At 52.9% G+C, this 23,803-nt stretch overlaps 1 protein-coding gene across 9 annotated transcripts in view; it reads left to right on the forward strand.

Moving 5' to 3' along the window:
* Positions 1-23,803, forward strand: part of NLGN3 (neuroligin 3) — a 122,280-nt gene that overhangs the window by 36,218 nt on the left and 62,259 nt on the right. For 6 of the 9 annotated variants that reach the window (XR_012160653.1, XR_012160655.1, XR_012160654.1 and 3 more), the window contains exons 2-3: positions 17,061-17,786; positions 19,006-19,065. Coding sequence is in view for 1 of the 9 variants with exons in the window: in XM_073358647.1 (XP_073214748.1) it covers positions 17,315-17,786; positions 19,006-19,065 (532 nt within the window). In the remaining 8 variants the exon portion in view is untranslated. The remainder of the gene's footprint in view (positions 1-17,060; positions 17,787-19,005; positions 19,066-23,803) is intronic. The other 3 variants (XR_012160656.1, XR_012160657.1, XR_012160660.1) reach the window with 1 other exon arrangement.

A 23,803-nucleotide genomic window follows, 5' to 3' on the forward strand; every position in this document is an offset into this window, starting at 1 on the left:
TGTTGATTGTTCCTGATCACCTTCCTCTCTTCCAAGTGCTTCAAAATGGATGTTGTTCATTCTTGTACATAGTTGTACATAGTAGTTGTAGAGTAGATAGTTTAGTTAGTGATAGTTTCTCCCCATTTGGGGACAGTCCCACCTGGGTACTATGCCCCACGTTCCAGGGTTTAAAATCTGTCTCCCCTGCCTGTGCTCATTCTCCATGAGCGACGAGCACCAGAGGTGTCTTTCTGCCTTGGCGAGGCTCACATCGTGGCTTGTTACTCCATCTGCAAGTCCTTCCCACCCTGAACTTGGGAAACTTGGGAGCTCTGCCTCCGTAAATTTCTAATGGGGGAATCAATGAGACTGCATGCCCAATATTAGTGACCATTGCCAGTGGTGAGCACCCCTCTGAGCACTTTGCATGGCTTGGATCAGACATGAGGGCAAGCAGCACTCGGACAGGCACAAGAGCAGATCCCCACAGTGGACTGCTCCCTCACAGCATTTCCTCCCTGAGCCAGGTTGAGTGAAATGTTGTGAAGGGTAAAGCTTGGTGCAAATGAGACCCAGTGGTACTGATGGTCACCTTGGTACCAGCGTGCACACTGCCTATCCTGCCACCACTTCCATGCTGCTTGGACAAGCCAACTCTGCAGACACCCATCGGGGCACTCTGGTATCTCCAAAGGCACTTTACAGACTCCCAGCGGCTTGCAGCCCGTCATTTCCACAGAGAAATTGCTGTTCCTGTACCCACTCTCTCCAAGCCTGTTTGGACCCACATTCACCCGAGCGGTTCCCACTCTGGCAGACAGGCCGCTTCTGCTCCTGCTGGGCAGGCCACTACAGGCGCCGTACCGCTGGTTCCCCCGCTGCCCGTACCGTCCTCAGAGTCTACGGAGTTTTCAGAGCCAGAACGCTCCTTGTCCCCGATGTCACATTGCAAACTGGAGTCATATCCCCAACTGCCTTATTCACCAGTGTATGATCCAACAGTGAGGATCTGTTACTGATACCCATGGGATGCCCTGGTACCCCTACCACCCACACTACCCACCCTCCCAAACATTCTGTCACTCCTCCCAGACTCCTCCATAGATGCCGTTGCCTACACCAATCCCCACGGCAACTTCCTCTTCACCGGACAAGGCACTTACTCCTTCCTTCCTTTCTCTGCCAGATGACCATTGGCAATATTAGGACTTGCTCCAGAGGATGGCAGTGGACCTGGGGATGCCACTGAAGGAGGATCAGGACCAGCAACACCAGCTCCTGGACATTCCCCAATCTCAGGGGCTCTCAAGGGTGGTGCTGCTTATTAATGAAGCCTTCCTCCACCAAGCGTGGACCGCGTGGCATACCCCTGCCTTCTGTGCCCCACACCAAAGTGGGCAGAAGAGATATTGTGCCCAGCTAAGGGGACAAATTTTCTTTTTTCACAGCCACCCCCCCAGCTCTCTCGTTGTCCATGCGGCAGCTGAGCAGCACACCAGCACCCACAGAAGTCAGCCACTCCAAATAGGGTGGCTAAGTGCATGGACCTGTTGGGGAGGAAAATATAGTCCTTGGCAGTGCTACAGTTCCAGATTGTGAATTAACAGGCTGTGCTAGCCAAGTATGATTTTAATAGCTTCTCTAGGCTATCAGAGTAACCAGACCTATGGCAGCAGTTTCAGGTGCTGGTTGTCAAGGTGTGTCTCCAAGTGGCTGTAGAGCTGGCTGACATGTCCTCTTGCTCCCTCATGACTGGGGTCATCATGCATGAGGACTCATGGCTCCAGTTGTCCAGCTTCCCCAGGGAGATCCAACATACAATCAAGGACTTCCCTTATGAGGAGGACAGGCTGTTTCACAATAAAATGGACAAGTCCCTTCATTCTTTGAAGGACTCCAGGGCCACGTTATGGACCCATGGGGTATATACTCTGGCCCCACACACCGGTGACCGAGGCAGCAGTTTCATCCACACCCACACATGCCCTACCTGGCCTACTACCAATGCCAGCAGGAAGCCCCATGCAGGTGGCACCGCTCCCAACGACTGCGCTTCCCTGCCTCTGCCATGACCACCTCCTTGACCCTCTCCCACCAACAGCCAAAACCCCAGTTTTGACATGACGGTAGAGACCTGGGAACCTCCTCTGATACCATCCACGGCACCCCATGTCATCTTTGGGGGTCGTCTTGCCCTATTTGCCCACAATTGGGGCATGACCATTGCAGACAGTTGGGTATTGGAGATCATACACCATGGATGCTCCATAGAAATTTTCTTTTCCCTAACATCAATTTTCCCCCACCCCCAGACATCATCAGGGGAGCCTTCACATTAACGCCTTTCCAACAAGAAGTGGATGCCCTTCTCCTAAAGGGAGCCATAGAACAGGTCCCACCTCCTTACATGGGATGAGACTTCTGCTCCCCATACTTCCTCATCCTGAAGAAGGGCGGAGGGCGCCACCCCGTTCTCAACTTTCGGCTGTTGAACACCTTTATCAAGAAATCCAAATTTCGTATGGTGATGCTGACATCAATTGTCCCATCTCTCCCCTGGAGGGCCTGGTTCACGGCTCTGGACATGAAGGACACCTGTTTCCACGTGGACATTCACCTGGCCCACTGAAAATGTCTTTGTTTTCGGGTAGGACACCACCACTACCAATTTTGGGTCCTCCCTTTCAGCATAGCCACTGCTCCACAAGACTTCATGAAGTTTTTCACCTCAATGGCAACACAAATATGCCACCTCAGCTACTTGGTACATCCCTTCCTAGATGACAGGCTCCTTGTCACACTATTCCGACCAGGAGCTCATCACTGCCATCCTCACCCTTCCCACTCTCCTGGCATCTCTAGGTATTTGCATCAACAAGGAAAAGTCGGTGTTCATGCCTGCACAGGTGATCCACTTTATTGGAGCATGACTCAATTGTGTTGCACAAGCCTTTCTTCTGGCAGACTGATTTGCATCACCTGACAACCATTATTGTGGACCCGCATCATGGTCTGCCATTGTCTCTCTCTCCTTGGACATATGGCAGCCTGCACCTTTATAACATCTCATGCTCGCCTGCCTATGTGTTTCTTCCAGATGTGGTTCCTCTCCATCTACAGGCCCAACCCAGACCGTATGGAGGCCAGGGTTCTTTTTCCTTGAACTGTGCTCTCCTCCCTCATGTGGTGGACCAATCCTTCCAAGGTCATGGTGGATACCCTCTTCACCCTGTTACCCCACAGGCTACCCTCACAATGGATGCCTCCCCAACAGTTCCACAATCCAGGGGGTGTGGACACCATGAGAAACCAGGATGGATATAAATGTGCTACAGCGGCGGGCAGTCCATTTCATGTGCCAGGCATTTCTTCCTCATTCAGTCCTGCTGTGTTCATTTGCTCTCCAGCAACATTGTGGCAGTTGTGTACATCAACAAGTAGGGTGGCTCCAAGTCTCCTTCCCTCTGCTCTGAGTCCATCCGCCTTTGGAACTGAGGCATCAATCACCGCATTGTGCTCCAAGCCAAGTATCTCCCAGGCACCCCAAATACCCTGGTCGACGTGCTCAGCAGGACTCTTTACCTCAACCACGAGTGGGAGTTACACGACAACATGGTCCGTTGCCTGTTCCACAAACGGGACACCCTGCAGGGGGATCTCTGTGCCAATCATGAGAACCCAAAACTGCTCCTCTTTTGTTCCAGGGGAGCCATAGGGAAAACTTGCAGGGTGATGCCCTTCTCCTCCCCATGACAGATGACCTCCACTACATCTTCCCCCCATTCCCCTCCTCCCACAAGTGCTGCACAAGATCCACCGGGACCAAGCCACCACGATACTCGTAGCCTCATTCTGGCCCCATCTGTTCTGGTTAACGGACCTCCTTAGACTCTCCACCTGCACACCACTCTAGCTCCAGACACTCCTGGGTCTCCTCACACAAGGTGAGGGCAGGGTCTGACATCTGGGCTCTCTTCATCTCATGGCCTGGTATTTGGATGGGGCTCGGCGATAGGTCATGCTCCACTCTCGTGTGACGCATCCTTAACCAGAGCAGGAGGGCATCTACAAGTGTCTGCTACAAAGCTAAATGGAGACTCTTCACCTCCTGGGCTCAATAACCATCATCTGAGCGCTATATCTATACCTATTGTCCTTCAACTACCTTCTCAATCTCAAAACGTCAGGTCTAGCCCTTAGCACTCGCAGTGCCCCCCCGCCCACACTCAGTGGGTGGTGCCTCCATGTTTTCACACCATACCACTGTCCATTTCATGAAGGATTTACTCAACACCTTCCTGCCAGTACTCAGGTCCACACCAGTGTGGGACCTTAATCTCATTCTCTCCGCTCTCATGAAGCAACCCTTCGAGCCACTGGCAACCTGCTTCTTCTCCCACAACTCCATGAAGGTGATATTCTTGGTAGCCATTACCTCAGCTAGACAGATCAGTCAACTGGCAGCCATTATGACAGACCTCCCCTTACACTGTATTCCACAAGGATAAAGTTTTCTTACAGCTATACCCTAAATTCCTCCCAAGTAGTGTCGGAGTTCCACCTATATCTGTGCATCCAGCTACCAGACCACACACACCTCACATGGACAGGGTCTTGCACTCCATTGACATCCGCTGTGCACTGGCGTTCTACCTCTATTTGTGGCCATTGCCGACCGATCCAAGGGCCAGGCCCTCTCCTCCCAATGGGTCTCCAGGTGCATCCACAAAAGCTACACACAATGCAATGTACCCCTGCCTGATGGAATCACAGCGCATTCTATGTGAGTGCAAGCTGGCACATTGGCCTGTCTCACAGACATCTCATTGCAAGACCTTTGCTGTGCAGCAACCTGTTGCTCCGTCCACCCGTTCACGTCCCACTACACTATTGCACAAGCTGCAGCTACGGATGCTGCTGTGGACCAAACCATACTGCAGCCTGCACTTCCTATCACATCCTCGTGCCCACCTCCATACTGATCACTGCTCGCTAATCACCCACGTATGGAATATACATAGGAAGCATCACCCAAAGAAGACGATCTGTAACTGGAGAGGTCTTTGAGATAGTTTCCTTATTTGTATTCCATCCCTTCTGCTGCAGAATGGACTGGACAGCAGTAAGAGGGATACTGGAGCAGTGTCAACCTGCATGGCCTGTTATACCCTCGGCTGCGAGCACAAGAGGACACTGCTAAGGAACACTTGTGGACTCAAGCGCATGGCATGTATGCACACCCATGTATGGAATACAAATAGGGACCACACATCTTGCGGGGGAGGGATAGCTCAGTGGCTTGAGCATTGGCCTGCTAAACCCAGGGTTGTGAGTTCAATCCTTGAGGGGGCTGTTTAGGGATCTGGGGCAAAAATTAGGGATTGGTCCTGCTTTGAGCAGGGGGTTGGACTAGATGATCTCCTGAGGTCCCTTCCAACCCTGATATTCTATGATTTTATGATCTTGAAGAACCCCCAGTTACAGGTAAGTAACCCCCTCTTTCTAGGCCAAATGTCTCCTGTTATGGAGGTTCTGTGCTGATTTCTCAGTGCATGCTGTGCTCCCCTGGCTGTCTTGGAAAGGCCAGACACAGTGGGAGCCCATACCTTAATTACCAGCAGTGAATTAGCTGCACAAATGTAGTGCAACTTTCAGATACCCTGTATGTATTTTTCTCTCTGGATTTTCCTTCTCTACAGAGGTGCTTTCTGGTCTGTGGAGTCCAGAAGTGAACCATTTCCAGCTAGCCAGCAAAAGGCTCTTATTTTATGCTCCAATAACTGCAAGGCACCTCTGTGCAGCCTTCCATGCTCTCTGGGGAGATTTGCCAGGTTGCTACAGAGGCACAAAGGAAAGGGTCCTGCTGCTACCCAGCCTCCATTCCTGGGTAAGGGCAGTACTGCTTAGCCAGGTCCCTACTGCACCTGGCTCCCAGTGGGAGCCCTGCCAGGCCAGTGGTCCCCTGTGGGCAGGGGACTCATCTGTGAAATTGCCCATCGGAGGAAGAGGAGCTGGGCTGGGCTGGGCTGCCAACCGCACTGGTTTTATTCTCCTTCCCTGGCACTGTCTGATGGGGACTTCACAGTGAGTCAGCAGCCTCCACCACCTTTCTCTGCCTCATCCCTGCAGGAGGCAGCAGCATTGAAGGAGAGGGAGGGAGGGAGGGGACTACTAGTTACATAAGAAACAAATGCAGCAGGCAGAATAGCTCCCAGACTGGGGGAGGGGAATGGCGGAGCATTGTAAATCCAAACACCCTCCAGCAAGGGCTCCCTGGTGCAGGAGCTCTGCTTGCTGACACATCTACAGGTCCCCATCTGAAGCAGCTTCCTGCCAGCTTTCCTTCACAGGCAGGGACTGTCCCCCGCTGGGGCTGGCAGGCAGGCACATGATGCCAGGGTTCCCTGCACGAGGGCCCTTGCAGTTTCTCTTTGCTTGACTGGCAACAAAGTGTGAGCGTGTCACACTGACCTGATTGTACTGAGACTGCTCAGCTGCTTCTCCACTTTAATGCCTGATCCATAACGCTGTCACTGGCAGGGGGACCCCTGGTGAGAGCCCTCCAGCCCAGGGTACTGGGAGCTGGGCTAGGACCCATCCAGAAGTGGGATGGTCTGGGGTTGCTTGGAGTGTGGCTGGGAGGTGGGGATAGTAATGAAGGGGACAAATAGTGAGGCGAGGGGAAGGCAGCTGGGCTGACTCAGAGAGGAAGAGGTGACTGTGTTCTAGGAGACGCAGTACTAAAACAAAGCCCCAGGGCTGGCAGTGAGACACCCTGGCAGGGGAGAATGGATGCACAGTGACTGCATATACACTCTGCCACAGAGCAGAAGACAGCTGTGGGTACCATTGCTTCGCTAGGGGCTCCTTCCATTTCCCACTCCCTGTATGCCCCTCAGACAGTACCTGGAGGGGAGGGGAGGGGAGGAGACACGAGTGTGGGGGGCAGCCCTCGCCCAACACATGAATGCTTCTCACTAAGGCAGAGGGCTTTTGCGGTTCATGGCTGCTATGTGAAACCTAGTGGGGAGAGGTCATTGGGCAGGGGTTCATGGGGTGGGTTCTGCAGGGGGAGGAGGGCTGAGGGCATCCCCTCACAGTAGTATGCCTCATGATCTTTAATGCATTTATCCTCACACACCCCTCAGCGCATGGGCTGGGGCCCAAAGAGACTAAGGGAGTTGCCCAAGGTTACCCAAGGAGTTCGTGGTGGAGCAGGGGTTTGAACCCAGGTCTCCCAAGTCTTAGGCTTGTGCCCTGACCCTTGGGCTTTCCTTCCTTTCTTCCACTTGTCCAGTGGAGGCTATCTCTGTCCAGCCCCACCAGGCATTCCTTTGTGTTTGTGCTGCGTCTGCAAGCAGATGCTCTCCATGTCAATTAGCAATACTTGGCTCTTCTGTCATGTTACAAGTTCGATTAACTCCGTAACGAGAGATGTCAAATAGTTAGGCTTAATCAACTTCATTAGTCAAAGATTAATACAACATAATACAAAAGGGAAGGTCTATATGTTACCAGCCTGTCTGGGAGGCAGTAATGCAGCTGGTCAGTCTACTGCCTCAAAATCTGAGCTTCACTCTACTACTGTATATATTCAGGTTGTTTACAACAGATGAGTCTTTCACCATTTCTTTGCATTACTTTGGACCTAACATATTATTCTTAACTATATTCTTTGACATGTTTTCAATGATATTTTGCTAGGCCTGTACAGAGCCTGCATGTAAACACAGATTGCAACTAGTTTCTTATCTTGTTTTGAGCACGGCATTCCAGAAGTTAGCAAAATGTTAGAGGCATTCTGCACCAGCTGTGGTTTGGTACACAGGGCATATTAGCTAAGCATTAATAAAACAGTTTGTCCTGTCCTGTCCATCTGGAATTGCTCTGTTACCTAGCTCTGAAGTTATAACACTACACATCTCCCCTTGATTGACGAGATAACTGGCTCTGTGGATGAGGGGAAAGCAGTGGACGTGTTGTTCCTTGACTTTAGCAAAGCTTTTGATACAGTCTCCCACAGTATTCTTGCCAGCAAGTTAAAGAAGTATGGGCTGGATGAATGGACTATAAGGTGGATAGAAAGTTGGCTAGATCGTCGGGCTCAACGGATAGTGATCAATGGCTCCATGTCTAGTTGGCAGCCGGTGTCAAGTGGAGTGCACCAAGGGTCAGTCCTGGGGCTGGTTTTGTTCAATATCTTCATTAATGATCTGGAGGATGGTGTGGATTGCACCCTCAGCAAGTTTGCAGACAACGCTAAACTGGGAGGAGAGGTAGATACGTTGGAGGGTAGGGATAGGGTACAGAGGGCCCTAGACAAATTCAAGGATTGGGCCAAAAGAAATCTGATGAGGTTCAACAAGGACAAGTGCAGAGTCCTGCACTTAGGATGGAAGAATCCCATGCACTGCTACAGACTAGGGACCGAATGGCTCGGCAGCAGTTCTGCAGAAAAGGACCTAGGGGTTACAGTGGACGAGAAGCTGGATATGAGTCAACAGTGTGCCCTTGTTGCCAAAAAGGCCAATGGCATTTTGGGCTGTATAAGTAGGGGCATTGCCAGCAGATCGAGGGATGTGATCGTTCCCCTCTATTTGACATTGGTGAGGCCTCATCTGGAGTACTGTGTCCAGTTTTGGGACCCACACTGCAAGAAGGATGTGAAAAAATTGGAAATCGTCGAGCAGAGGACAACAAAAATGATTAGGGGACTGGAACACATGAGTTATGAGGAGAGGCTGAGAGAACTGGGATTGTTTAGTGTGTGGAAGAGAAGAATGAGGGGGGATTTGATAGCTGCTTTCAACTACCTGAAAGGGGGTTCCAGAGAGGCTGGATCTAGACTGTTCTCAGTGGTAGCAGATGACAGAACAAGGAGTAATGGTCTCAAGTTGCAGTGTGGGAGGTTAGGTTGGATATTAGGAAAAACTTTTTCACTAGGAGGGTGGTGAAACACTGGAATGCGTTACCTAGGGAGGTGGTGGAATCTCCTTCCTTTGAGGTTTTTAAGGTCAGGCTTGACAAAGCCCTGGCTGGGATGATTTAGTTGGGGATCGGTCCTGCTTTGAGCAGGGGGTTGGACTAGATTCTAAACATAATATACTTTACTTATTTACTAATAGCTACTTTCTTATTTTGGTGACATAACACCTCCTTTTCAATTACACTTGCAGCAACAACATCAAACAATTCTTGTTCGAGTGCTTGTTCATGTCAATTCCAATCTGGTGTGTGCGCGCGCCAGAAGATTTTTCTCCAATAGTATCTGTTGGGCATCCCCTGAAGTGCGCCATCATGGTGCTCAATATAGGGCCCTACCGATCTGCCACCCCCTCCATTCCTTCTGATTGCCAGTGACAGTTAGCTGGAACTTCCCCTTGCTCTTGTCTGACAAGCACATTTGGCAGTCTGTATAGAGTTCTAATTAGTTCTGTAGTTAGTGTTAAGTAGTTAGTAGGTACTTTACTTAGTTATTAAGTTTCCTTTGGAGGGGTTTCCCCTCCAGCACAGTCTTCTGGCTTCAAAGCCTGTGAGGTCTGCAGCAAGTGTGTGCCGAGAAGCGATCCTCACATTTCGTTTTTGAAGTGTTTGGGGGAGAGCCGTCAAAAAGATCGCTGTAGGATCTGCACGGGGTTTCGCCCCAGGACACTGAAAGATAGAGATCAGCGCCTGAAGATCCTACTACAGGAAGTGGCTCTCTGGCCCCAGTCTGATTCCGGGCTGGCGGATCTGGCACAGAGTACCACCTCCTTGGTACGCAGTGCCCCAGCACCCTTGGCATGGGGATGAGTGCTGAGTAAAGACAAGGACTATCGGCACCGTCATGGCTCCACTCACAGCTCACATGCTGCAGGGAGGCACAGTCCCAATCACCGGTGCCGCAGAAGAAGCAGTGGCCGGAGAGGGGTCGTGTCCATCACCTCCCCCGGTAGACTGAAGGAGCCAGCCATTGTGAGACCTGAGCCGGTCCACACTACTTCGGCCTCACTGTGAGAGACAGTTACGTCAACTCCTGCCCCAATGGAAGGGCAGTCAAGTCCGGACCCTTCTTGCTCGCCGAGGCCAAGCCAACAACTTCACCTCCCGTCGACCCCGGAGGCGTTTGAGGCAGCATGGGATCTGCTCCAGCTCACGGCCCCATTCTCCCCACCTAGACGGGAGAGGTTGCTCCCCCAGCACCCTCAAGAGGAAAGCCCGAAATGATGGCCCAGCGATCTCCATCCCCGGTGCACTGCTTCCTGGCTCCAGAACAGGGTCAGGAGCCTCGTCGGGCCCTGAGTCCTTGGCGCAGACCCTCGGTGCCTCGAAGTACCGTTCCTCCATGGTCCTCCTTTTCAGAGACCTCGGAGTCGGACTCCTATTGATCTTGTAAGAGCAGAAGTCGACGGTCCAGATCATCATGACACCGGTACCCTTACCTGGCACCATGGCCCGTGCCGTGGCAGCCCCCCGCACAGTGGCCCTTTTGGACTCCCTGGGTCCAAGGACTCACTAAGGCCAAAGGCAGAGCGAAGGGTCGCATTCTAGGGCGGTGGCGGAGGCCTCAGCCACTTTCGTACCAGCATCGGCAGGATCGGGGGTAGCTCCATCACTCCCCCTGCTATGCCAGCGCCGGCTATGCCAGGCCCAGCGGTATCAGTGCCGACATCCTCAGCACTGGCAGCCCCAGCACCACTGGGTCCAGCTTCAGCACTGGCGGCCTCAGTACTGACGTATACAGCTCCGGCACAGAGGGCCATGGAACCATTCGCGTCGGCTCCAGCCCAGGATCCCCAAGCAGCGCAGAACCCCTTGGGCACGGAGGAAAGAGAGCAACCACTCTTTGCCGGGGGTCTCTTCCGCCTCTCCAGATGAAGCGCTAGTGGGTGCTTTGGTAGCCCTGGCCCTGGAGGACAACAGGGTCCTACAGCAATTGCTGAGGATGGTTGCCAAGGGCCTGGGCATTCAGGCGGAGAGGGTAATGGAGGACGCAGATCCAATGGTGGATATCCTCGGCCACTCTGGACCAGCATGTATTGCCCTACTCCTCATGAAGACCATTGCCAACACCACAAAAACCTTGTGGCAAACCCCAGCTTCGTTGCCCCCATGCCTAAGTGCAATGAAAGATGCTATTTTGTGCCGTCCAGGGGCTACGAGCACTTGTATACCCATCCTCCACCAGATTCCTTTGTTGTGGATGCTTCTAACCAACACGAGCACCAGGGCGACCAAGCCCCCTCCCCAAGGAATCAGAAGGCAAAACAACTCAACCTTTTTGGTACAAAGGTCTACTCCACTGGCGGCTTGCAGCTCCGCATTTCTAAACAGCAGGCCATTGTCAGCAGGTACTGCTACAATACATGCGGGGCAATGGCAAAGTTTGCAGAGCTGCTGCCGCAGGACTCCCATGCTGAATTCTCGGCCCTGGTGGAAGAGGGCAAACTCATTTCCCGAGCTTCGTTGCAGTCCACTCTGGATGGGGCTGATGTGTGGCCACTCAGGTGATGTCTACCAGGATTGTCTTGAGAAGGGGCTCCTGGCTCCAGGTATCAGGTCTGCCATACAAGGTCCAGCAGACCATTCAGGATCTCCCCTCTGAGGGGACTCTATTTTCCGATAAGACGGATAAAAGGCTACGTAGCCTAAAAGACTCAAGCGCCTCCCTAAAATATTGCTGGGCTTCCACACCCCCGCCATGCGCAGAAGCATTTTAGGCTGCAAGCTCCTCTGCATTTCTACCAACTGCAGAACTGGCAGGATCGCTCATGAAGGAGAAGCAGGAGCGGCAGGAAGAGGCGGCATCCATCCTCAGGCTAGGGTTCTGGCCCGTCCAAACCTTTGTCTAGCTAGAAGTAGGCCTTTTTAAGGGGCGAACAAGGATGGCACACTAGAACTTGAACTGGATCCGACCCGCCTTATCTTCTCGTCCCAACTATCCCCTTTCTACCCTGCGTGGGCCCATATCAGATCGGACTGCTGGGTGCTCCACATGGTATAGAAGGGATACTCCTTCCAGTTTTCTGCCCGTCCACCCCCTTCCCTGTCCCTCTTCAGGGATGCTTCTCAGGAGCAACTCCTCACACAGGAGGTGCACTCGCTTCTTTCGCTGCAGGCTGTGGAAGCAGTTCATATTTCCTAATACCGAAAGCCAAAGGCAGCCTCAGGCTCATCCTAGACCTCGAGAGCTCAACAAGTGAATGAGGAAACTGAAGTTCCACATAGTCTCTTTGGCCTTCATCATCCCTTCCTTGGATCCAGGGGACTGCTATGCCGCTCTCAACTTGAAGGACGGATACTTTTATATAGCAATTACAGCGTCCCACAGAAGGTACCTCAGGCTTGTGGTGAGCAGCAGCCACTATCAGTTCACAGTCCTCCCATTTGGCATGTCTGCAGTACCTGCCTTGTGTGTTTACCAAGTGCCTGGCAGTCGTGGCCGCATTCCTACACAGGCGCCAGGTACAGGTGTTCCCGTAGCTCGACGACTGGCTGAGCAAGGGCCGCCGCAGGGCACAAGTGGAGCCACAAGTCGACTTCATAAGAACGTCTTTCAATGAACTGGGTCTTCTCCTGAACGTGGGGAAATCGATTCTGTCCCCTGTTCAGCAGACAGAGTTCATAGGGGCGGTACCGGACCTGACACAGACCAGGGCATACCTCCCGGAAGCAAGGTTTCGAGCCCTGGGTGACATCATCTGAAGTCTCAGGCAGTTTCCCACCACCAAAGAATTGCCTGAAGCTTCTAGGACATATGGCCTCTTGTACCTATGTGGTGCAACATGCAAGGCTCAGACTCCGGCCGCTCCAATTGTGGCTAGCCTTGGTGTATTGGTCAGCACAGGACAGTTTGGACAGGGTCGTGACTCTGCCTTGCCCAGTCCTCGACTCCCTCCAGTGGTGGCTCGACACACAGGTAGTGAGTGCAGGGATCCCCTTCAGCAGTCCTCAACCATTTCTCTCACTAGTGATGGATGCGTCAGCTCTGGGCACATCTGGAGACTTCAAGACACAAGGCTTCTGGTCTCAGGTGGAACTCGCTCTCCACACCAGTGTCAGAGAGCTGAGAGCGGTGCGTCTGGCATGCTAGACTTTCTGAGCCCAGTTGACAGGGAGATGTATATCAGTCATGACAGACAACACCACGGCGATGTTCTATATCCCATTCTACAAACGGGGGTGCATGCTCCTCTTCCCTGTGCCACAAAGCCCTCACGCTGTGGGACCTTTGTGTAGCTCATTCAATACTCCTGCAAGTATCGTACCTCCCTGGAGTACAGAATGAGTTGGCAAATTGTCTCAGCAGGTCCTTTCATGGCCATGAGTTGTCCCTATGCCCGGACATCACAAACTCCATCTTCCAACGGTGGGACTTTCCCCAGATGGACCTATTCATGACACAACAGGAAGAGCCAACAGTTTTGCTCCTTCCTGAACCACAGCCCGGGCTAAATCGCAGACGCGTTTGTCCTCCCATGGGGAGGCCCTCATCTCTACGTATTCCCACGCATCCCTCTTGTTCACAAGGTACTCCTCAAGATACGGCAGGAAGAGGCTTCAGTGATATCGATAGCTCCAATTGGGCCCTGCCAACACTGGTACATATCTCTCCTGGAGATGTCTGTGGAAGCCCCAGTTACCTTGGCACTCTTCCCAAATTTACTAATTCAGGATCCCAGGCATCTCCAACACTCGAACCTTGAGTCATTGCACCTCATGGCATGGAAGCTCCATGGATGAACCCCACAGAGCTCTCCTGCTCAGACCTGGTTAAACAAGTCCTCTTTGACAGTAAGAAACCCTCCAGCAGGGCTACCTACCTTGCCAAGTGGAAGAGATTATCATTTTGGTTGGCGCAGCATCACTTGTCCCCGATGCTCGCCTCTGTACCACTCATACTGGACTACCTTCTCTATCTCAAGCAGCAGGGACTGTCCATGTCGTTAATAAGGGTTCACTTGGCCACCATCTCTGCCTTCCATCCAGGCCAGGGGTGGGCAAACTTTTTGGCCTGAGGGCCACATCTGGGTATGGAAATTGTATGGAGGGCCATGAATGCTCACGAAATTGGGGGTTGGGGTGTGGGAGGAGGTGAGGGCTCTGGGGTAGGGCCAGGTGAGGAGTTCAGGGAGTAGGAGGTGGCTCTAGGCTGGGGCAGGGGGTTGGGGTGTGGGGCAGGGGGAAGATGAGGGCTCCAGCTGGCGGTGCGGGCTCTGGGGTGGAGCTGGGGATGAGGGGTTGGGGGTGCAGGAGGGTGCTCCGGGCTGGGACCGAGAGGTTCAGAGGGCAGGAGCAGGATCAGGGCTGGGATATGGGGTTGGGGTTCAGGAAGGGGTCAGGGGCTCAGGCTCCAGGCGGCGCTTACCTCAAGCAGCTCCCAGAAGCAGCAGCATGTTCCCCCTTGGGCTCCTACGCGGAGGTGTGGCCAGGCAGCTTGGTGCTGCCCTGTCCACAGGTGCCGCCCCTGCAGCTCCCATTGGCCCTGGTTCCCAGCCAAGGGGAGCTGTGGGGGAAGCATGCGGAGCCCCTTGGCTGCACCTATGTGAAGGAGCCGGGGGGGGACATCCCACTGCTTCCGGGAGCCGCATGGAGGAGGGCAAGCCCCTCATCCCACTCCCCAGCTGGAGCGCCAGAGTGGGACAAGCCCCGGACCCCACTCCCTGGCAGAAGCTGGAGGGCTGGATGTGGCCCCCGGGCTGTAGTTTGCCCACCCCTGATCCAGGTTCAGAAGACCGGTTGGTGTTTTCCAACCCTAGGGTTAGCCGTTTCTTGAAAGGTCTCAACAGGCTATATCTGCACATCCAGCAACTGACCCTGACCTGGGACCTCAATCTGGTCCTTTCCAAATTGATGGGTCTGCCCTTTGAACCGCTGGTGACGTGTGCCCTACTCTACCTGTCATGGTGGCATTTCTGGTGGCGATAACCTCAGCGAGGAGGGTGTCTGAGCTCAAGGCCCTGACTTCAGAGCCCCCTTACACTGTGTTCTATAAGGACAAGGTTCAGCTCAGGCCATATCCAGCTTTTCTCCCGAAGGTTGTCTCCCAGTTTCACATCAACCAGGACATCTTCCTCCCAGTGTTCTTTCCTAAGCCACACTCGAGTGGCAGGGAGCAGAGGCTCCACGCACTGGATGTCCGCAGAGCGCTAGCCTTTTACATTGAAAGAAAGAAATTGTTTAGGAAGTCCATTCAACTGTTTGTGGCTGTGGCAGACAGGATGAAGGGTCTTCCAGTCTTCTCCCAACGAATTTCCTCATGGATCATGTCCTGCATTCATGAATGCTATAGCCTGGCAGAGGTGCCTGCTCCTCTGCTCACTGTGCACTCCACTAGGGCGCAAGTTTCATCAGCAGCATTCCTGGCGCAAGTCCTGACCTGGAAAATATGCGGAGCGGCGACGAGGTCCTCCATACATACTTCCATCACGCATTATGCAATTACCCAGCAGGCCAGAGACTGTGCGATGTTTGGCAGAGCGGTGCTCCAGTCAGTGGACACTTGAACTCCGACCCTGCCTCCTGAATTTAGGCTTGGGAGTCCCCTGATGGGAGAATGGCATGAACAAGCTCTCGAAGAAGAAAAAACAGCTACTCACCTTCTCGTAACTGTTGTTCTTCGAGGTGTGTTGTTCATGTCCATTCCAATACCCACCCTCCTTCCCCTCTGTCAGAGTAGCTGGCAAGAAGGAACTGAGGGGGTGGCGGGTTGGTGGGGCTCTATATTGGGCACCATGATGGCGCCACTCCAAGGGGCGCCTGGCCAACCCGACAGATACTGCTAGGGGAAAAATCTTCCAGCTGCCGTGCACACGCACACACCTGATTGAAATGGACATGAACAGCACATCTCGAAGAACAACAGTTACGAGAAGGTGAGTAACCATTTTTTCCCATGTTTTGATCAATACCATTTTGCTTGTGAGAGCTGACAACATCAGTTTTCTGGTAATTAGCAATAAAGCAATTTACATTCCTGGTTAATTGTCCTGTCTGTGAGAGCTGGTTTCCCAGTATATCTGTTGATGAGTCAGCTTCACAAACTTTTATAAAGTTCCAATCCTTATCTGGTAATTGCCCCGCAGCATTCAGCAATATATGTAACAAACTTATCAAGCAGTTTTTCCATTTCACCTTTGGCCTCATTGCAAAGCTCCATGGGGCTTTGACTTAGTTTGGTCAATGGTCATGCACTTCATCTCAGGGTTTCAAGCTGCTCTCAGGAGAACCCGGCTCTGTATTGTTCTTTCCAGGAAGGGAAAGCAAGTCATTTTCTCAAGTTGTGAAGGGAATGGGGAGCAGAGTTGAGTATGGAACCAAGCAGTACTGATTCCCCATCCCAAGCTCGAAGCACTAGGTGCTCTCTTGGCCTGTTGACTATTCCTGAAGTCTGGCAGCCTCTTGCTCTAGTCACGTTCTTGCTAGTGTGCTCCTCAGACCTGGACTCCGAGGAGAGGGGAAGAGGTGGTTCATCTTTCTTCTCTGGTGGTGTCCTTTCCCTACACACAGGCCTTCTCGCTTCCCCTGCAGCCCCGGGATACCATTAGCATGGGCTGTCTCTCTGTGAACCTTGCCCCAGCCTTAAGCCAGTAGCTGGTGTGCAAGCTGCTTCCCCAGTTTGTGGTTGAATCCCCTTTTCCTTAGTATCATCTGTCTGCTCTGGGTGTCTCAAGCCTGGGTGCTGGACCCATGCTTCTGCAGTTCACACACACATACCTCCTGCTCTGGAGTCTGAACACCCCACCTCTACAAGGCCTCCGATCCCCTTTTCCCCCAGATCTCCAGGAATCTCTTGTCCTCCTCTGCAGCTGGCACCACTTAGCATGACCAGACTGTAGGGCTGGCTGGTAACTGGGAGGCAGCAGCAGTGGATTATCCAGGGGCTCTTTTCTCTCTCTAAGGCTGGAGGTGAGGAGCATTCTGGTGAGGTATTAAAATCTCTCCCCCACCTCTGCCAGGCTCTGGAATCAGGGGGCTGGGGATGTGCTGGTGGGTTCCAAGGTCCCTTTGTGCTGCAGATTTTCTCAGTCAGGTAGAGCTGCCGTTCTCACCAGTGAGAGAGTGCATGTCTGTTAATTCCTCTCCCCCTCTCTCCACAGAGCCGTCAATCCCGTCAGGGCTGCTCTGTCTGACGGTGAACAGCAGCAGGCAGGCTGGGGGCTCTGAAGAGGAACACTCCCCAATCTCCCTGGCTCACTGTTTCCAGTTCGTTTCTGGGTTTATGTTCCAGTTTCTGTCCTCCCTTGGTGTCTGGCTCTGCGTGACAGATAGCAGCAGCCTGCCGTGATGGGGTTCCTCTGAGCCCTCAGGAGAGTGCTTAAGGCTTGGATGGTGGTGCTGCTCATCGCAGACAATGTGGCTGATACTTAAGAGAAACCCGTCCTTGTCCCCTGTTCTCCAAGTGCCTGAGTTGGCTGCAGGCCGGGACCTTTGCCTCATGCTCTGGGTTCTAAGCTTGGCCATTGTACAGATGGATGGCCAGGTCTACTCCCCGACTGTCAACACGCACTATGGGAAGTTACGAGGGGTCCGGGTTCCACTGCCTAGCGAGATTCTGGGTCCTGTGGATCAATATCTGGGGGTGCCTTATGCAGCCCCTCCCACTGGGGAGAAGAGATTCATGCCCCCTGAGCCACCCTCCTCCTGGTCTGGAATAAGGAATGCTACCCACTTCTCACCAGTCTGCCCTCAGAACATCCACAGTGCAGTCCCGGAAATCATGCTGCCCATCTGGTTCACCTCCAATCTGGATATAGTTGCCACGTACATTCAGGATCCCAATGAGGATTGCCTGTACCTCAACATTTACATTCCCACCGAGGATGGTGAGTCCGCCCAGGGTGCCAGGAGGAGACGTGCACTCTCTGGGTGGGTGGGGGGTCCCAGAGTTATTCTGCTCCTTCTCAGCTCTGGTTGGTCTCACCTGGATGTTGTGTTTGAAGCATGTGCTTGTGGAACCTGCAGCATGCTGTCGGTCTGCGGAAAAGCTTTTTCTGGCCACTCAGCTTGCCCTCTGCCTTCCAGCTGTTTTTCCTCTCTCTCTGTCTCTTGTGCTCTCTCTTCTCCCCTCCCCCCCACAGCTCTCTCCCTTCCCCTCCATGGCATTGTCACGGGTTCCTCTTTTGTGTTGCCAAAACTGAAAGGGACTCTCTGACCGCAGGTCCACAGAGTGACGAGCTGGTTTGGGTTCCCGAGGCGCCGAGTGCCAGGCTCCGTCTTGAGCTGGTTTGGGTTTATGTTCCCTCGCCACCCTCCCCACCCTCAGGTTCTTGCGCTCGTTCTGGGGCGTGGGTTGCTGCAGCTGGCTGGGAGGAACACTCTCTCTCTTGCTGGGATGGGATCACCCGCCACTCGTGACTGGAAAGGGACCAAGGAGAGCTGGGCTGGCTCCTCTCTGTGGTGCCATGCTCTGCTGGAGGTCAGGGGAGATGTCTGCATGCACGGCACAATGCAGTAGCATATGTGCTTCGCTGGGACCAGCCGGGGCTAAGTGCGTGGAGTTGGGTGGGGGCTGGAGCACTGTGGACCCAGCCCCTTGTGGTGAGGCTGAGTGCCTCAGGGTGCCTCTTCTCTCTCTAATCTTTTTCTCTTATAGGGGATTCCAGCTGAATTGTAAGTAGCAGTGCCCAGAAGGCAGCACCCTTTCCTCAGGCCCGTGGCAGCCTCACCACAAGGGGGAGTTGTGGGATCCCACGGGCTGTGCCAGCTGCAAGAATCTCTCGATAACACAAGAGCCTATGATGGAAGAGAATGGGAGGGGGGACAGCCTGCCATATCCTGAGCAGTTTTGTGGGAAGACAGCTGCTCTGGAGCCCCAGCCACTCTGCTTCTCTTCCCTTGGGGGTTCCAAGCTGCAGGGAACAGCACCATAACTTCCTTCCATCCCAGTACACTTGGCCCCAGAGTTTTCCTCCCACAGCGGTGCTCCACGTCCCGCGGTCCCAAGAGGGGGTGGCGGGAGGGTGGGCAGTGTGGTTGTAATTGCATGCCCACTCCAGCCGGTGGAGCCTCCTGTTATTTTGTAGTCTTTTATTCATTTTACAGTAAAACGGATTTCCAAGGAATGCGCCCGAAAGCCCAACAAGAAAATATGTAGGAAAGGAGGTATGTAGCAAGCCGGACCTGACAGAGAGGCACAGAGAGAGGACAGAGAGAGAGAGAGAGAGAGAGAGAGAGTGGGAGGGGGCACCTGTCCATTCTCTCCAGGCCTGCGGCATATTTCTTCAGCCTTCCTCTCGTGCCATGTGATTAAGACGGTGGGCCCTCCATGCAGCCTGCAATACTGTCTGTCTGTCCGTCCATCCTCTGCTCAGAGGAACCTTCGGGATGCTCCTGCTACATGCTCCTCCCTTTCCAGGGCCAGGCTGGGCTCCTCAGTGGGAGGATCTGGGTTTGAATCAGGGCAGGACCAGGTGTGTTTCCAAGCCTTTCAGAACAGCTGCTTTCACATGCTGAAGCCAGTGCAGCAGGCTCCCATTGAGGGTGTATGGGAGATGGGGAAATATGGACTTCACACCCCATTCACCCAAAGCCTCCAGCAGGTCCCAGCTCCCAAGGCCTGGGAGTGCTGCTGTCAGGGAAGAAGTGCTCTCACCTTCTTTAACATTTAAATGCAAAACATCCCATTCTTTCATCCTATGGCAGCAAAGGCAAGCAAAAGCACCTTTCACTTGGTCTCTCTGAGCTGGGGACACCTAGTCAAAGGTCCCACTGAAATGTACACCACCAGTGGGCATGTTTGTGTACATGGGTGTGCACAGCCTCATTGTGAACAGACCTAGTAGAGTTCTGGTTGCTGTGGGAACTGGGACCATGTGTGTGAAAGCTTTGCCCTCTGGCTGCATTAATTTCCTGTGTCTCCCTGTACAAATATGTAAATCCGTCTGGCTGTGGAATTGTGCCTCCACCCCATGTGGCTCCCTCAGTCAGGCATGCCACCTCTGTGTGCACATGCACACACACGCCTCTCCTTTCCCATTATGCTGGCCCCTGATGGCCCTACTCCTGGGTTGTCTGGCACACATGGAAACCTGCTCTGTAGCCCCTTTAATAAGCCGTTCTTTACTGCCCCTGGGATCCCTGCACACATGGCTGCCTCCTGGGATGCTGCGAAACAGTTCCAGTTCAGAAACTATTCTGCTTCTAGCCTACGTTCCACAGCCCCACCTTGGAGTCTCCAGCCCCAAGGCAGGGACAAAGCAGGATCTTTTCTTTGGAGTCCTGTGTGCAGTTTCCACCTGATATCAAAATCTGAGACATCACAGTCCTCTCTGGGAACGGATTTGCCTGAGAAAGCATGATCCTGCATCACTGTTACAGACCCCGGTGTGCAGGAAGGAGAGCAGCTGCTGGAGACCGACAGGATTGTGGGAGAAGATGGGAAATGTGCTCTAGAATCATACTTGGGTTTTCCCCAGAAAGCAGCTTTCTATGCACACCAGCAATACAGACCCAGCTCTGTCCCAGTGGCCTTGAGTACCTCCTCTGTCCCTTGCATGCATCTGTGTGCACTGCACTGGGGTGGTGAGGCAAGGGCCCAGAACTTGCATATCCAGGACAAGGGTTCCCCTTCTCCCCCAAAGGGGCAGTGGGGCAGTCAAGCTCTTCTGAAAGGCTACATGTGGGGAGAGAGGAGAAGCCCCAATGTGGATGGACTGCCACTCTGGCCACACACAAGCACACATAGTGGGGTCCAGCCCAGTGGCTCTCAAGTAGTTGTGTGGCCCAGGCTCTGGAGCACTTCGTGTAGCTGGGCCCTTGGGCTGCTTGCCCTGGGAGGGTTTGTCATGGCCTGGGGTCCTATGTCCTTCTGTTCTCTTCTCTGTGCATTCCGCTTGGTGTCCAAGGCCTGGCGCAGTGCGGCACAGCTTGGAGGTTTGACGAGAATTCTCTTTCCTTCCAGAGATTTCCCTGAGTTCTGTTGTTTGGTTTCTTTGCTTTGCTTTCCCTGTTGCTGTCTGGCTACTCACACGCCATCTCTCTGTGAGTGCCAAGGCTGCCCCGAAAGGGCCAGCGCATCAGGGAGTCTCCACACGCTGCCTCCAGAGTGGGCTGCTCCCTCTCATGCTGTGCCAGCAGCTGGCCCTTCATGAGCCACTTCAAAGCACTTCCTCTGAGAGAGCTCCCCAGCCCTCTTCTCCCAGCCTGCCATTGGCTGCCAGGGCTTCACAGACCCCTTGCTTTGGAAGGGGAAGCCGGCACTTCAGCTGGTTACTGGGTGTGCAGGGGGTGTGGCGGGGGGGGATGTTTATTACATGCCATTAATAAATGATCTTAGGGGAGAGATGCAGCCTGGTTCCCCCCTCCCACCACTTCTGCCTGTGCTAGGGATTTCTGTGCTGTCCATTGCTGATTCCTGGGTATGTTCCATCTGCAGAGGAGGGACCCTAGAGGCTGCCTAGAGGGGTTGGCTCTGGTTAGAGGAGGCTCAGCCTCTCCTGTAGGAGGATAGTGAAGGTGCCTAGTACACATCAGTGATTATCCCCACCCAAGTGTTCCTAACAGGAATATTCAGAGTTCTGGTTAAATATAAAAGTAATCCAAATGCATAAGAAATGGAAACGCATAGTTAAGGCACCCAAGCAACTTTACCTGTGCCTTGTAGGAAGGCCATGAGAGGTTAAAAATGAAAAAGATCCATTTCTAAGCATATTTCGATTGCTTTTACATTCAACCTTGACTCTCAGCTTCCTGGGTTAGTAATTCTTGGTTTTGGGATAGGTGTAACATTCTGGAATGTTTTTACATAAGTTACTGCTATTTACTCAGCCTTAACTTCAGTAGAACGTGGATTTTTGTCTTTGAATTTCCATGTACTTTAAAGTTATTAAAATTTCATATGTGAATGGTAAACAAGAAAAGAAACCCAAAGAGCAGGTTCCTGTGTGATATTTCTAATGATCAGAAGATAGGAAGGGTCAACTTCAAATCAGTATTTTATTTTAACTTTTTATTTATGTCCATATTAACCTGTACACTTGGGTCACCCCACTCTGGAGCAGCCAGAGCACCCTGACCAGTTCCCCACGCTCCTCCATATTCCCCTGTACACACGCACAGCCTGGCTATTCCTCGCATTCCCCTGTGTGCACACACCTCAGACACACTCCCTGGTCAGTATACCTGTGTGCAGTGTTAGGGGTAACAGTCCTCACTGCAAGTGTCTCCTTCAGCAGGGGCCAGTGGGTATCCCGAAGAACAAAGTGGTCTCCCTCTTGTTTCCAATGGAAGGGAAGTCAAGCTGTACCCAAGGTGTCCCCTTCTCTTTCCCTCAGGGTGGCTTGGCTTCATTCTCACTGGAACCAATGGGAAATGGTGACTATTTTGAAAAAGGACTCCGCCTTAGTCTTGCTTCCAGGGAGAGTAACAGGAGCCAGCAGCCATTTTGAAAGAGGAGTTCTTTGGGGTGTTCATGAGCCCCTGCTAATAAACAGCAGCATGCAATGATCCTTCTCCCTAACATACCAATTTTTGAATATGGCCTCCTACGATGTCAGGGAGTTCTGGCCACCTGGGGAGCTTTAGGCATCCCAACTACCTCCAGAAGTTCATTCTGTCCTTTGTAAGTCCTGGTGGTCTGTGGAGGGCACGCTGGCTCTATTTTTGCTTTACATGCAAAGCTGTGCTCCACCTTAACCAGGGAGCTGCACACACCACTTCCACCCGGAGCAGTGAGCTTACAGGAGGCCCTGCCCGAGGCCCTGCCCAACGCCCTCTGCGGTCTCCACCTCTGCCAAGTCTGATTTCCTTTGGGAGCCAAACCCCAGCATGATCCCTGAGGGGATGTGAATAGTTGAGAAGTAAGGTCTGGCCTTCATACAGACTTTGTGCCAGTAGAACTGGGTCGATTAGGGCTCTAATATGATTCTACCAGTACAACCCCTAGTGTGGACACAGTCTGACCGGTATCAAAGTGCCTTATACCACTATAGCTTATTTCCCTTCCAGTACAGGACGATCCTGGGAGGACTGTCCTGCTTTAACTAGACCAATACAGCTAAAGCGCCAGACCCCTTGTGTGTAGACAAGCCCCTGAGTGGTTACAGAAGTGCATCAGCTAGGGGGTGACTTCCCACCCTGACTATGTGAGAATTGCAGTGGTTTTATTCTAGAACAGCTCTTGCCTCCTTCCCTGAGGCCTGCAAACTTGTGGGTGTTACCAAACAGCCACTGACCAAACTGTTGGAAATAGCTGCACCAGCAGAGTGGAAGGGGCTGGGGGAGCTCTGAGTAGAGGAACTCACTAGATTTGATATTAATTGGGTCTGTTTCTTATTGCTCCCTTGTGGTGCCTAGTTAGATCTCTGCCCGCTACAGGAGGGATGACACACCTCCCTCAATGGCCACGGACTCCTCACTCTTCCTTGGGAGCCACCAGAGCCCCACAGGGTTAGTTATTTGTACAGCTCCATAGATCTGTTTGACTCTTTACTAACACAAAAGATGCTCCTGCCAATGGGAGTCAAACAGCTGGTGCTCTCTCTGTGCCTTTCTCCAGGAGGTCCCTGAGGTGACGGGTGTGCGCTGGTACTCCTTTATTAACACCGCAGCCATCTGGCTTTTTTGCACAAATCGCCTCCATGAGCAGCCTCCCCTCCTAGCAGCCCAGGCCCCAAGCCCGCTGGACACAGAGCTGCTAAACTTGGAGCTGTTGTCATACTTCAGGCAGTTCTGAATGGCTCTCTGCTGGGGTGCCAACCAGCATGCAGTCACCTCCGTTTATTTGCATAGTGCAGATCTATTAATTAAAATTAAGAGGCGCTTGGAGATTTCTGTCCTTCGGGAGAGTTGCTGTTAGTGTCCCAGGGCTGGCCCTTTGTGGGGTCATAGTGCAGGAGGCAGG

This window comes from Lepidochelys kempii, chromosome 9 (genome assembly GCF_965140265.1).
Source record: "Lepidochelys kempii isolate rLepKem1 chromosome 9, rLepKem1.hap2, whole genome shotgun sequence".
Taxonomy (NCBI): domain Eukaryota; kingdom Metazoa; phylum Chordata; order Testudines; family Cheloniidae; genus Lepidochelys; species Lepidochelys kempii.